General features: G+C 43.3%; 1 protein-coding gene across 1 annotated transcript in view; it reads left to right on the top strand.

The window, feature by feature from the left end:
• The first annotated feature begins 509 nt into the window (after positions 1 to 509).
• The window catches only part of NPFFR1 (neuropeptide FF receptor 1), a 47031-nt gene continuing 33650 nt past the window's right edge, over positions 510 to 13890 (top strand). The window contains exons 1-2 of the mRNA XM_006837463.1: positions 510 to 585; positions 756 to 800. Coding sequence (XP_006837526.1) covers positions 510 to 585; positions 756 to 800 — 121 coding nt within the window. The remainder of the gene's footprint in view (positions 586 to 755; positions 801 to 13890) is intronic.

Genomic DNA, 13890 nt, shown 5'->3' with positions numbered 1-13890 from the left:
TGGTCAGGAAGGTTGACATCATCTTATTTATTCCCATAAAAACCATTTTACAAATACAGTAACAAACTGGGATGCAGAGAAGCAACTTACCTGAGTTGGTTAATTCTGAAGTCAGTGGTCAACCTCCAAACACATTTCATTGTCCCATTCTCAGGAGAGCTCAGATTCTGGGGCCCTCCCTCTCTGTTGTAGCCTTGTCTCATTCTCTTTTCAGGGGGTCCTTAGGGTCTGGACACCAGACGGTGAGCGGGGGTTGGGAGGTGGCAGGTGGCGGGTCAGTCTGAGTGAAGCTAGGATGAGAAGTGGGAATAGAGACTGGGATGCGGGACTTAGGGAGAGGGACACAATTGTTGGACGCAGGTTCTGGGCTGCAGTGGGATATGGGGTCTGCCTTCGCTTTTGGAGTTCCTGCACAGGGAGCCCCCACGCGAAGGGTGCTGGGGGTGTCCTCGCTGGGCGGGGCGCGGCGGGCAGGGGACTCAGAGGCTGGCACAGGTGTGCCGGGTACCATGGTGACGGCGCTGAGCCGGTCCCCTCCCTCGCTTCCTCTGCACCCCTACCCCACCCTGGAGGAGGTGCCGGACGGCAGGCAGCTGCGCCGGGCGGGAGGGGATTGAGACCCCGAGAAAGGCGGATCTGCTGGCTCACGCCCCTGCCCGCCTACGCCCGCACCCGGGCGACCCTCGGAGCGCAGAGTCAAGGACGTGGGCTGGGCTGGGCACCCGAGTTCTGAAGACAGCCCTCTGTCGTTGCAGCTCCCCATCAAGAGACTGTCCCCGAGGTGACCAGCAGCATGGATGGTGAGTGCCCTGGGGGTGGGCGCGGGGGCGGCTGGGGGTTCTGACTCTGGAGCAGTCTGCCAAGGGAGGAAAAAAGGGAAGGGGTATATGATCTTTGATGACTGTCGGGAGCCAGATACTCTGTGTGTGTGTGTGTGTGTGTGTGTGTGTGTGTGTGTGTGTGTGTGTGTGTGTGTGTGTGTGAAAGAAACAGAGACAGAGACACTAAGAAAGAGAGAAGGTCCGGGGTGGTACCACTATGTTCCTGTAGAGAGAAAGAGAGAGAGAGAGTGTGTGTGTGTGTATATGTACTCCTGTTTGAGATTTGTCTGAGACTAGCAACTAGCTTTAAAGAACTAGCACCTGGTGCCCTGGTGGCACAGTGGGTTAGGTGTTGGGATGGCAACCTCAAGATCAGTGGTTCAAACCCACCAGCCACTCCGTGGGAGAGCGATGACGCACTCTGCTCTCGTAAAGATTTCGTCTTGGATACCCTGTGGAGCGGTCCTACCCTGTCCTATCGGCTCACAGTGAGTTGGCACCCACTCACTGGAGGGCAGTGGGTCTTTGTTTGCCTGCCTGAAAGGGTAGGGGTGTTGGGGGCAGGGGGATGTAATTCCAGACAGAGTCACTTTTTTGCAGAGATCATTTCTCTCCATGGCAGCAAGGGGAGGGAGGTGCAGCTCTGACCTCCAGGGCTTTTAAGGACAGTGGCCACAGGCCAAGGATACCTTACCAAGTGGGACCCAGACCCCTGTCTCTGCCAGTGTGGACAAGGGGAATCGTATTTAGGCTAACAAACAGGAGGACTAAGGGCTGGTGCACTCGTCTGCTGAGTAACTTTGCGTTGGTGCCTAAACCTCTCTGTACCTCTGGTTGCTCATCTGTTGGGTGCAGAAACTTAACATCCAAATCCACTCACAGGGCTACTATGAGGGTAAAATAGATAAGATGCTTTGTAAGAGATGGTTGTTGCAGGAGATAACCAAACCCTGATATTTAAAGTAATTGTAAATATAAACGCTGCTGGTAAGAAAGAACTGGGGGTTTTATAGAAAATCTTGAGAGGCTGCATTTGTAGTTTTCCAATAAGCTAGGATTTGAAAACCACACACACAAAAGACGAAGGGGAAATGCATTACCCAAGATGACGCCGAAGAGTGACAGACTCCGTAAGAATAGTGTTAGCAAAGCACACAAGAACAGAAGCTGAGAAAAACTGGCAAAGACAGAGCAATGAGCTTTTCAAGTCAAAGTCAACGTAAGAAGAAGGAATCTGCCTGGGCCACGTGGAATAGCTTTAACACTCAGGGGACTCTGGGCAAAGCAGGGCCCAGGCAATTTTACTTCAAAGGGTAAAGTAAAGAGCCTAAAGGTGGAAACTGAAACCCAAAAGAAGTAAGAGATAGGAAGAAGATGTCAAGCCATCTACAATGAGCTAACCCCTAGGAGCCCAGACAATTGATTCCCCAAAGACCTAGAGGCATTTGCAGATATGATCAGTGCCTTGGAGGAAATTACAGTGCATGAAAAAAGTGTCTGGAAAGGCAAGAGGCAAGATGGGCAAATGTCCTGTTTGTCAAAAAGGAAGATTGAGTAAAAAAACAAAAAACCCTTTAAACTACTAAGAATAATATTCCCCTCTATTTAAATTCTAGCATAGATGATTAAACACATAATTGGTGAGCACTCTGGAAACAATAAAGCAATCAGACATCTCAGAATTTTTTCTATGTAGGGCATCACACATTTTCAAGGATGTGTGCATGAGCATATTCATCCCAATGCAAACTCAGGAACTACCTAAAAACCAATGCCGAACCAGTCTCTGTCAAGTCAAATCCGATGCCTAGTGAGCCCATACGTTGCAGAGTAGAATTGTTTGTTTACAGGCTTGTGCCGGCTCAGAAGTAATCATCAGATCTTTCCTCAGAACTTAGGTCAACCTTTGGTTCATAATAGAGTACTTAATCATTCAGATAGTCATAAATTAAGTAAGTGATGAGACACATCTACAAAGACTTACTATGCAGCCATTTAAAACTGTTCAGATATTCAACAAGGGGGCTAAGTCCATCCCTTGGGGAAAGAAGAGCCTCTCTAAGAAGTGGTGCTAGGAAACGGAATTCCTTGCTGCAGAAAAAAATGAAGCAGGATCCCTGCCTCACAGCACACACAGAACCATTTCAAAATGGATTAAGGACCTAAATGTACAAATTCAAACCATAGAATTCTTAGAAAAACAAGCAGGGGCAATTCTGTCAGGCCTGTCTTTCAGCAATGGATTCTTTAATATAATAACAAAAGCAGAAATAGTAAAACACAAAATAAATAAATTAAGCCTCATAAAATAGAAACATTTTATTCATCAAAATACTTCACCAAAAAAGTGAAAAGACAAGTTACCAACTGGGAGAATATCTTCGAAAACCATGTATCCAATGAGAATCTAATAACTAATATACGACAGTGAGTCAGAAAGTATCTGCACACTGGCTGTAGAATTTATTTTAATAAACTTTTAGAAAAGACAAATGCATCATTTTTTTACATAATCTTCTTGCTTTTCAATATACTTTGCCCATCTGTCAACAAGCTGTCATATTCCCTTATTAAAAACTGTTTCATGCTGAGCTGTGAGCCATGAATGCACCACTGTCTTTACTCCTTCATCAGAGGTGAATCTTCATTACCTCGAAGGAAGCAAGATCAGGACTGTAGGGAGGATGCTTTAACACCTCCAAATGAAGTTTTTGCAGAGTGTCAGCAGTGTGGGCAGAGGTGTGTGGACGTTCATTGTCATGCAAGATCACTGTTCATGGATAGCAGGCCTTCTATGTTTAACTGAAATTTAGGCTTCAGATCTTCAGTGAATATCTCACTGGAATAAGCACTGTTGATTGTTGAACCTTTTTCCTGATAGTGTTCCAATATTGGCTCTTGAGAATACCAGAGAACTGTAAGCATCAATTTTCCAGCTAAGGATTGACTTTTGAACGTTTCTTCATCAGTGATTGAAGATGTTTCCATTCCATACTCTGCAGATTACTCTCAGGCTTGTAGAAATGAATCCATGTCTCATCACCAGTAGTGATTTTTTAAAGAGATTTTTACTTTGCACTAAACACACTATTAGGACAATTAAGTGTCGCTGTTATAAATGTACCTATCAGAAAGTTGAATGGCAAAAGTTGTATGATAGGTATATTTACAATAATGACCAAACAAAAGAAGTAGTTGCTAATGTTGCTTTTGTACAACTAAATACCTCATAGGATTTGGTTTCTTGGTTTGGAGGATTTGGGTCATAGTTTCATAGGACATGCCAGTTAATTGTCCTACTAATGTGGTTAGTGCTTCTTTTCTACCTTCTAGTTCATTGTGTAGTGCCTAGGATCTTAAAAGCTTGCAAGAGACCATCCAAAGCACAATGCTGGTTTCTGTTCATCTGGAGCAACAAAGGAAGACCTTAGAGTGTCAGGAATGGGAGAAGGTATGGAATGTGTGGCTAATTGCCTCTATGGACAACTGCCTCCTTTGCTATGAGATCAGAACTGGATGGTACCCAGCTACCATTGTTGAGTATTTAAATCAATAATTTCATAGACGAATTCCGATCCAAAGGGGGAAAATGCAGAACAGAATTTACAATTCTCCTGGTCTCTAGACTTTCTGGAGCCCTAGAGGGTAGCTGAACCCCTGAAACTATTGCCCTGAAATCATCTTTAACCCTTAAACAACAAATACCCCCTGACGTCTTCTTAAACTGAGCAAAGTTTCGCTTAACTAGAGAAAAAAGTCAGCCTTGAGCATTATACTCTTTTAAGAACTATCTATATTGTCAAATTGACCCTCAAAACCTGAAAGATTAGATGGGAGCATTGGGGATAGTGAGCTGATGAGGGAGGATAAATTCAAAGAGAAAGACTGTAATCCATGCAATCCTCAATTGTGCACAGGGGAACTGTTGGATTGGTGTATGTTTTACTATGCATATTCACAACAATAACAAAGTACATAAAATTTAGGGAAAAAATGTGTTTTATGATTTATTTTGTTGGCATGAAAATAGGTTCACTGCCTACTATTGAGTAATAAAAGGCAAATTCTAGAGTGCAAGTGTATTATGATCCCCTTTAAGCAAAATTGTTGTTGTTGTTATGTGCCTTGGAGTTGGTTCCAACTCATAGCGACCCTGTACAGGGTTTCTGAGGCTGTAAATCTTTACGGGAGCAGAAACCCACATCTTTTCTCCTGCGGAACAGCTGGTAGTTTCGAACTGCTGACCTTGCGGTTCACAGCTCGATTCATAACCACTACGCTACCAGAGCTCCTTTTAAGCAAAATTACACAGATTATATTATTGGATATGCATAAAATAGAGGTAAAGAGATAGTCATGAAGATCTTTGGCATTTCCTGAAAGCCTTAAGACAAGGATGCAGGTTGTTGTTGTTGTTAAGTGTTGTTCAGTCCGTTGCGACCCTGTACAGGGTTTCTGAGGAGTGGCTGGTGAGCTTGAATAGCCAACCTTGTAATTCAAAGCGACTTTATAGTCTAGCACATTAACCCACAGCACCACACCAGGACTCCAGGATGTGGGTACAGGAAGTTTATTTAGAAGGTAATGTTAGGAGCAGAATGAAGGAGTGGGGAGAGTGAGATAGAAAAGGGAGAAAACACAAGAAATGGATGCATTGTAACATGAGTGAAGGAGCTCTGGTGCTCAATGGTTAAGCTCTTGGCTGCTAATTAGAAGGCCGGTGGTTTTCCAGCTTCTCCGCGGAAGAAAGCTATGGCAGTCTGTCTCCCTAAAGATGACAACCTTGGAAACCTTATGCAATAGTTCTGCTCTATCCTATAGGGTTACTATGAGTTGGAATAGCTTTGATGGGAAGTGGAATCATTTGAGCTGGTTACAGCTGTGGGCAGCTTGGGGTTCTCCTCCCTTGGGGGACCCTCTGAGCCAGTGTGGAATGCATCTGAGAAATGTTCCCACATGTGATGAGGTGCTGACACCTGTTGAGGAATGCCTAACTCTCACATTTCTGGGTTGTTCCTGTTTGTGGCTTCAGAGAAAGCAAAGCCAAGAGCCTGCCGGGTGCAGGCTCACTGTGGGATTGGACAGACAAGGAGTTGTCCACCCCAGTTAAATCTTTGTGCAGAGGAGATGTGGCAGGAAACATCACAAATGCATTTGTCATAGTACATATCCCTGAGCATGAGATTTCAGTACTTTTGCATGTTGAGAATTGTTATAAGAAGCACAGACTTTATAAAGACACTAAGTCCATTTTCAAAAAGAACAAAGTAATATGGAAAGTTACATGAACTCACGAAGAATAAAGCAGGCCAAACCAATCTCCTCTTTCAGATTGGCTCTCTAAGAGGTAAGAAGTCAAATGACAAGATTTCAGCAGACATTATATTCATTGTTAAAAAAATTTTTTTCAAGATCTATCCTGAAGTACACTGCTATCAGTGATAGGATAATATTAATACACCTACAAGGAAGACGAGTTAATATGACCATTTTTCAAATTTATGCACAATCACTAATGCCTAAGATGAAAAAATTAAAGATATTTACCAACTTCTGCAGTCTAAAATTGATCAAACAAACACTCATGATGCATTGATAATTACTGGTGATGGGAATGTGATGAAAAGTTGGAAACAAAGAATTATTTCTGTTGCTGTTAAGTGCTGTCAAGTCGGTTCCGACCCATAGCGACCCTGTATATGGTTTCTGACATTGCAATTCAAACGACTTTGTAGTCTGGCACATCAACCCACAGTACCACACCAAGACTCCAAAGAAAAAAATGGTAGCTGGAGGTAAGATCTTGGTGGGATAAATGATGCCAGAGATTGCATGATCGATTCTGCAAGGCGGTAGATTCTGAAAGACTTACTTATTGCAAATACCTGTTTTCAACAACATAAGTGATGATTATATATGTGAACTCCATGGATAGAATGCACAAGAATTGTATTCTATCCAGGAAGTTCATCTGTGAAAATTGACTACATCTGTGAAAAGAAACAATGGATATGTTCAACATCATCAGTAAGACTAAGGTCAAGGACCAAATGCAGAACAATTGCTCATATGCAAGTTCAAGTTGAAGCTGAAGAAAATTAAGACAAGTCCACAAGAGCCAAAGTATACCCTTGAGTGTATCTCACTTGAATTTAGACAGCACCTCACCAATATATTTGGCACACTTAAAAACAATAATGACCAAAGACCAGACTGGTTGTGGGATGACTTCTGGGACCCCATACAAGAAGAAAGCAAAAGGGTATTTAAAAGACCAAAATGACTGTCAACAGAGACTCTGAAACTTGCTCTTGAACATAGAGAAGCTAAAGCGAATAGAAGAAATGATGACGTGAAAGAGCTGAACAGAAGATTTCAGAGGGTAGTTGCAGAAAACAAAGCATTACAATGAAATGTATAAAGACCCAGAGTTAGAAAACCCAAAAGAAAGAACACACTAAGCATTTCTTAAGCTGAAAGAATTGAAGAAAACATCCAAGTCTCAAGTTACAGGATTGAAAGTGTCTGTGGGTAAAATATTGAATGACAGAGGAATCATCTCAACAAATTGACAGATGTTCAGCCACTTCAGAAGGTAGCATATGAACGGATGGTATTAAAGGGAAAAGTCCAAGCTGCACTGAAAGCATTGATGCAAACAAGGCTCTCAGAATTGACAGAATAGTTCACCAAACTGATGCAGCGCTGGAGGTGCTCATTCATTTATGTCAAGACATTGGGAAGACAGCTACCCGGCCAACCCACTGGAAGAAATCCATATTTGTGCCCATTCCAATTAAAGGTGAGCCAACAGAATGTGGAAATTATCAAACAATAGCCTTGTAATAATGTCATTAATTACACATGCAAATAAAATTTTATTGGAAATCATTCAAAGTTCGTTGCAGCAATACAGGAACACCAGAAATTCAAGCTGGATTCAAACAAGGAGTACCATTGCTGAAGTCAGATGAATCTTGGTTGAAAGTAGCATATACCAGGAAGATGTTTACTTTTTCTTTATTGACTATGCAGAGATATTCAATTTATGAATCCTAACAATTTATGAATAACATTGTGCAAGATGGGAATTACAGAACGCTTGATTGTGCTCATGAGGAACCTGTATGTAGACCAAGGGGCAGTCATTCGAACAGAACAAGGGGACACCGAATGGTTTAAAATCAGACAGGTTGTGTTCAGGGTTGCATTCTTTCACTATACTTACTCAATCTGTATACTGCGCAAATAATCCAAGACAGTGGATTTTATGAAGAAGAACACACCATCAAGATTGGAAGAAGACTCATCAACAAACTGCGATATGCAGGTGACATAACCTTGCTTGCTGAAAGATAACAGGACTTGAAGCACTTTCTGATGAGCAAAGACTATAGCCCTCAGTATCGATTACCGCTCAATGGAAAGAAAGCAGAAATCCTTAAAACTGGGCCAATCAGCATCATCACCATAAATGGAGAAAAGGGTGAAATTGTCAAGGGTTTCATTTTACTTGGATCCACAATCAACACCCGTGGAAGTAACAGTCAGGAAGTCAAATGACATATTGCTCTGAGTCCATCTGCTGCAAAACACCTCCTGAAAGTGTTAAAGAACAAAGATGTCACTTGAAAACTAATGTGTGCCTGACCCAAGTCATGGTATTTTCAGTGGTCTCATATGTATGCAAAAGCTGGACAATGAATAAGGAAGAGTGAAAAAGAATTGATGTCTTTAAACTATGGTGTTGTAAATACCATGCACTGTCAGAATACACAAATCTATTTTGGAAGAAGTACAGCCAGAATGCTCCGTAGACGTGAGAATGAGGAGACTGTCTCATGTGCTTTGGACATGATGTCAGGTGGGACCAGTCCCTGGAGAAGGACATCAGGCTTGGTAAGGTAAAAAATCATTGAAAAAGCAGAACACCCTTAAAATGAATTGACACAGTGGCTGCCACAGTGGGTTGAAACAGCAACAATTGTGAGGCTGTCACAGGACTGGGAGTGTTTCAGTCTGTTATGTATAGGGCCACTGTGAGTTGGAACTGACTCAACGGCACCTAACAACAACATCAACAAAATGGGAAAGATCTTACTTATTTTTCTGAGGAAAATTGCTAAAGGGTCAAAGTGAGCTGTTAGTGTGATGAGCCTGGAACCCCTCTCCTTAGAGACCCTGTGATATTCAGGGTAGGCAACTGTTTCTGGGGGCAGGGAATTTCTCCTGTGTGGCTCCATGGAACAGAACAGAAACCCATGGGGGCAAGTCACAGTGAATGACTAGAATCAACATCAGGAAGAACTTTCTATCACTTGGAACTAACCTACGACCCATCTCCTCATCAGTTCCCATTCTCCACCTTGAACAAGGGGGGCTGACAAGGCTGATTACTGACTTAGGGACAGTAGGGGAGAATTAGGGGTAAGCTGGACAAAAGACATGTCCACCATTTACAAACACGGCTGTTGGTTGCAGCCTCCAATGAGTTGCTTAGGGCCAGCTTACTGCTAGGGCCAGTAACCCAATCTGGCTTAACTTTTCCAGTAAACACCATGGTGTCATGCTGGGAGGTAAACTGAACTACAAGAGAGACCTACCCCACATCCCAGTCCTTGCCCAATCCCAGTTTAGTGGCTTCCACAGAGCCCCTGGCAGCCTGTGGGAGGCCCAGAGTCTGAGAGGATGCATGCTCTCACTGATGGGGCTTGGGGTTGTGTTGCTGCAGGAGGCAACACTGGCAGGAGAATGCCACTGGAGAGAGGCAGGGCAGAGGAACAAGCCAGCTGGTTCCCTCCAGGAGAGCACACAGCAGTATCTTGGGGTCTTGGGTGAGTTCCTTTTATCTATGCCCTTTTGGAGTACCACTCCGTGGAAATGCTGCCAGAGACACTGTCCCCTGTTCTTCACAAAGTACAAATCCAGCCTCGGAGGTGTATTTTTACATAAATATAAATTCAATTCAGACTCTCCTTCTTGAAGACCTTCTGCTACCTTCTCACTGATACCTGAAATTTTGCCATTAAAGATAATGATTTTTCTGATTTAAGGTTTGACGCCTTTTCAAATACAGACACCCAAAATAGACACTCCATTTTAAGCTATTATAAATCATTTGCTTACTTATGTGAACAAATTTGTCTAAAAGAAGATTCTGCTAGGGATGGGAAGAGAGAACACAAGTACCCTGGAACAGGGATCTCGAGACCCAGGAGGTGGCGCCATATTGGAAAGTGTTGGATGTGGGGAAAGATGGGTCCCAAAGAGGTTAAGTGTCTATTTCCATGACTTCTCAGGTGATCTTAGGGCAGCCCTGGCTCTGTATCTGGCCACATGATCTGCCTGCTTCTAAAGGAAAGGTTTTAGATAACACATGCAGCACTTGTGGTGTCAGCTTTGCAGATGGACCCTCTGAGAGGCACCAAATTGCTGTTGAATTGATGTTGACTCATGATGGCTTCGTGTGGGTCCGAGTAGAACTGTTTGCCATAGATTTTTAATAGTTGGTGTTTTCATAGGCTTTTCTTCTGAAGTACCTTTGGTTGGACTCAAACCACCAACAGCTGAACACATGAACTGTTTCACTACCCAAGGACTCCTCGGGGAAAAAAGGTCCCCTCAAATCAAGGATCTGGTACTTTTCTGCCACAATCCACTCATGGAAGCAGCAGTCAAGAAGTAAAACGATGTAGTGCACTGGGCAAAATCTGCTGCACAAGACCTCTTTAAAGTGTTGAAGAGCAAAGTGTCAGTTTGAGGACTAAGTTGTGACTGACCCAAGCCATGGTATTTTCAATTTTCAAGTTAGACAATGAATAAGGAAGATTTCAGAAGAATTGATGCATTTGAGTTGTGGTATTGGAGGAGAATATTGAAAGGACCATGGACTGCCAAAAGAGCAAACAGATCTGTGTTGGAAGAAGTACAGCCAGAGTGTTCCTTGGAAGCCAGGATGGCCAGACTTCATCTCTTATACTTCAAACCTATGGTCAGGAGAGACCAATCCCTTGAGAAGGATATCATTTTTGTAAGTCAGAGAAAAAAAGAGGAAGACCCCCAACCAGATGGGTTGGCACAGTGGCAGCAGCAAGGGGCTCAGGCATAGCAACGATTATGAGGTTGGCCCAGGACCAGGCAGTGTTTCGTTCTGTAGTACATAGGATGGTTCTGAGTCAGTGCCAACTTGATGGCACATAACAACAGCAACAACAACCTAGTTGCTGCTTGTGGACACTGGAGGTCTTAATAGGTAACTTCATGGCATCCAGAGAAAATGACAGGAGGTGACAGAGACAGAGAATGAGCTCAAAGTCAGACCAGATCTCCTGACTTGCTTGATGGATCCTAGATCCTACATCCACTGCTGCACCGTGTGTTTTGATAGAAGTCTCTTTGCATTTAAGCTTTGGCTTTCCTATTTGTGAAACGCTGAGGATTCTTTTGTTTTCTCAGAAAGAGTCTGATGCTACATAAAAGTATTTCTAACATACTGAAAAGAGCCTATGGGATACAGCTAAAGCAGTTCTGGGAGGAAAATTCATAGCCCTTAGTACCTGTATTGTTGATTGGTCCAGTGGTGAGGATTTTTGTTTTCTTTACATTGAGATGTAATCCATACTGAAGGCTGTGCTCTTTGATCTTCATCAGTAAATGTTTTAAGTACTCTTCACTTTCAGCAAGCAAGGTTGTATCATCTGCATATTGCAGGTTGTTAATGAGTCTTCCATCTTTATTATGAGGTTGGCCCAGAATCAGGCAGTGTTTCGTTCTGCTGTGCATAACGTCGCTATGGGTTGGTACCGACTTAATGGCACCTAACAACAACAACAGTACCTGTATTAATTACCAACATTAATTAGTTGTCTAATTGTTCAAGACACTATGTCAGACAGTGGAGAACTGAATTACGTATGAATTCTGTCCTTAAGGAGTTTTTACCTTAGTGGAAGAAACAAAAATCTCCACACATAGATGAAGTACAAAGTTGAATGTGACCAATGCTGCAGATAGAACAAGCAGAACTTGAGGGTATAGTCATTCATAGAATTCAGATAGGGAGTTTCAGGACACATGGAGTTCCAGGACCTTACCTGGAAGGTAAGAGGGATGAAAATATCTCCCCCTAATGGTGTGGTGCTGTGGGATAATGCACTAGACTGCAAAGTCGGTTTGAACCACAAGGTCAGCTGTTCAACCTCACCAGCTGTTCCTTGGAAACCCTATACAGGGTTGTTATAGGTCAGAACTGACTCTATGGCACTTAGCAACAACAACAAAAGTCCTTTCTTTTCCTCTCCCCAATCATGGGTTTAATTGTATCCTCTCAAAGTAGATCTGAACTTAGCTAGGCCGTGATTCTCAGTGGTTTGGTGGTTATATAATGATGTAATCATCACCCATGATCTGTTCTGATCTGATCTGATCAACTGATTAGTTGTAGTGGGATTGGGTGGGATGCAATGCCCTTACTCAGGCCACAGCCCTGATCTGATGTTAGGGGAGTTTCTGTCGGGTGTGTCCTGCTTCACCTTTTCATCTTTCACCTTACAAGTGATAAAAAGAGAGAAAAGAGAAGAGGAAGCTCATTACCACCAAGAAAGAAGCAACAGGAGACCATATAAACACATCAGCCTCTATGCCTCTGAGACCAAAAGATCCACAATGAAAGGGATCACATTAGAAGATCCTGGACAGAGTGGGGGGAAAATGTGGAACAAAATTCAAATCATAAAAAAAAAAAAGCAACCCAGACTTACGGGTCAGATAGAGGGTGGTGGGCCCCTGAGACTACAGCCCTTAGTTACCCTAGAGGCATGGAACTGAATCCATCCCTATGACTCCATTTACAGCCAAACAATAGGCCCACAGGTGACCAATAACACTAAGAAGGCATCCTTAGAATAATTAACCACTTGTGATCACAAGTGCAGCATTTGCCCAAGAACAAAGTCTAGAAGGCAGGAAGGGTTAGGAGAGAAAGAGGACGGGGAATGAGAAGCACTGGGAAGTGGGGTGAGTGAGGGTACATTCTGGAGGTTGCGATCCACACCATGAAACCAAATGAACTGCTGAATGGATACTGATTTGCTCTGTAAACTTTCCCCCCAATTCACAATCAACAATTTTTAAAAAGAAAAGAGCTGGGAGCAGAGACATCCTTTAGACCCAGGTTTCCTGTGCTGGGATCCTCCTAGATCCAGGGGAAGACTGGTGTCAAATTCCATGGAGATTGCCAAGGAATGTCAGGTCCACAGATGCTGACAGGAGACAAGGCCCTTCCTCCTAAGTTGTGAGTTGACACACAGAGAGAAAGTCTTTCCTAGAGCCGGTGCTCTGAATTTGTTCTCAATTGTGAGACTACTACCCATCTGTCAGTTTGTCATACGGTGGTGGTTTACATACTATGACGCTGGAAGCTATGTCTCCAGTATTGTAAATACAAACTGGGTCACCCATGGTGAGCATGCGTCAATGGTGCTTCTAGATTGAGAGAGACTAGGAACTGGTGAACCATTTCTAAAACATTTGCCACTGAAAACCTTATAATAGCAGCACAACATTATCTGATATAATGCCAGAAGATTAGCCCCCTCAGATTGGAAGGCACTCAACATATGACTAGGGAAGTGCTGTCTCTTCAGATTAGAGTCAACCTTAATAACATGGGCTGCTAGCCGAAAGGCTAGCGGTTCAAACCCACCAGCCACTCTTTGGAAACCCTGTACTGAGTTGCTATGAGTCGGAACTGCCTTGACAGCAATTAACAATAACAGTAACACTGGGGACCAGTCCCTGGAAAAAGACATCATGCTTGGTAAAGTAGAAGGTCAGTGAAAAAGAGGAAGACTCTCAACAAGATGGACTGACACCGTGGCTGCAGCGATGGGCTCAAAGTTAACCACCTGAAACCCCCTTCCAAGACTAAGACTCAGTGGGAATACATGCTCTGATTGGTGACCACACTGGTCACTGATAAGGGGAAGTGAGGGAAAAACAGCAATGAAGTGGCGAGCTAAGCCCTACAATGTTCAATAGACTTCTGTGAACCCGGGTGAAGACCTGGTTG

This window comes from Chrysochloris asiatica, unplaced genomic scaffold, assembly GCF_000296735.1.
Source record: "Chrysochloris asiatica unplaced genomic scaffold, ChrAsi1.0 scaffold00020, whole genome shotgun sequence".
NCBI lineage: Eukaryota > Metazoa > Chordata > Mammalia > Afrosoricida > Chrysochloridae > Chrysochloris > Chrysochloris asiatica.
The sequence above is the reverse complement of the archived record's forward strand: the minus strand, read 5'-3'. Positions and strand labels throughout refer to the sequence as shown.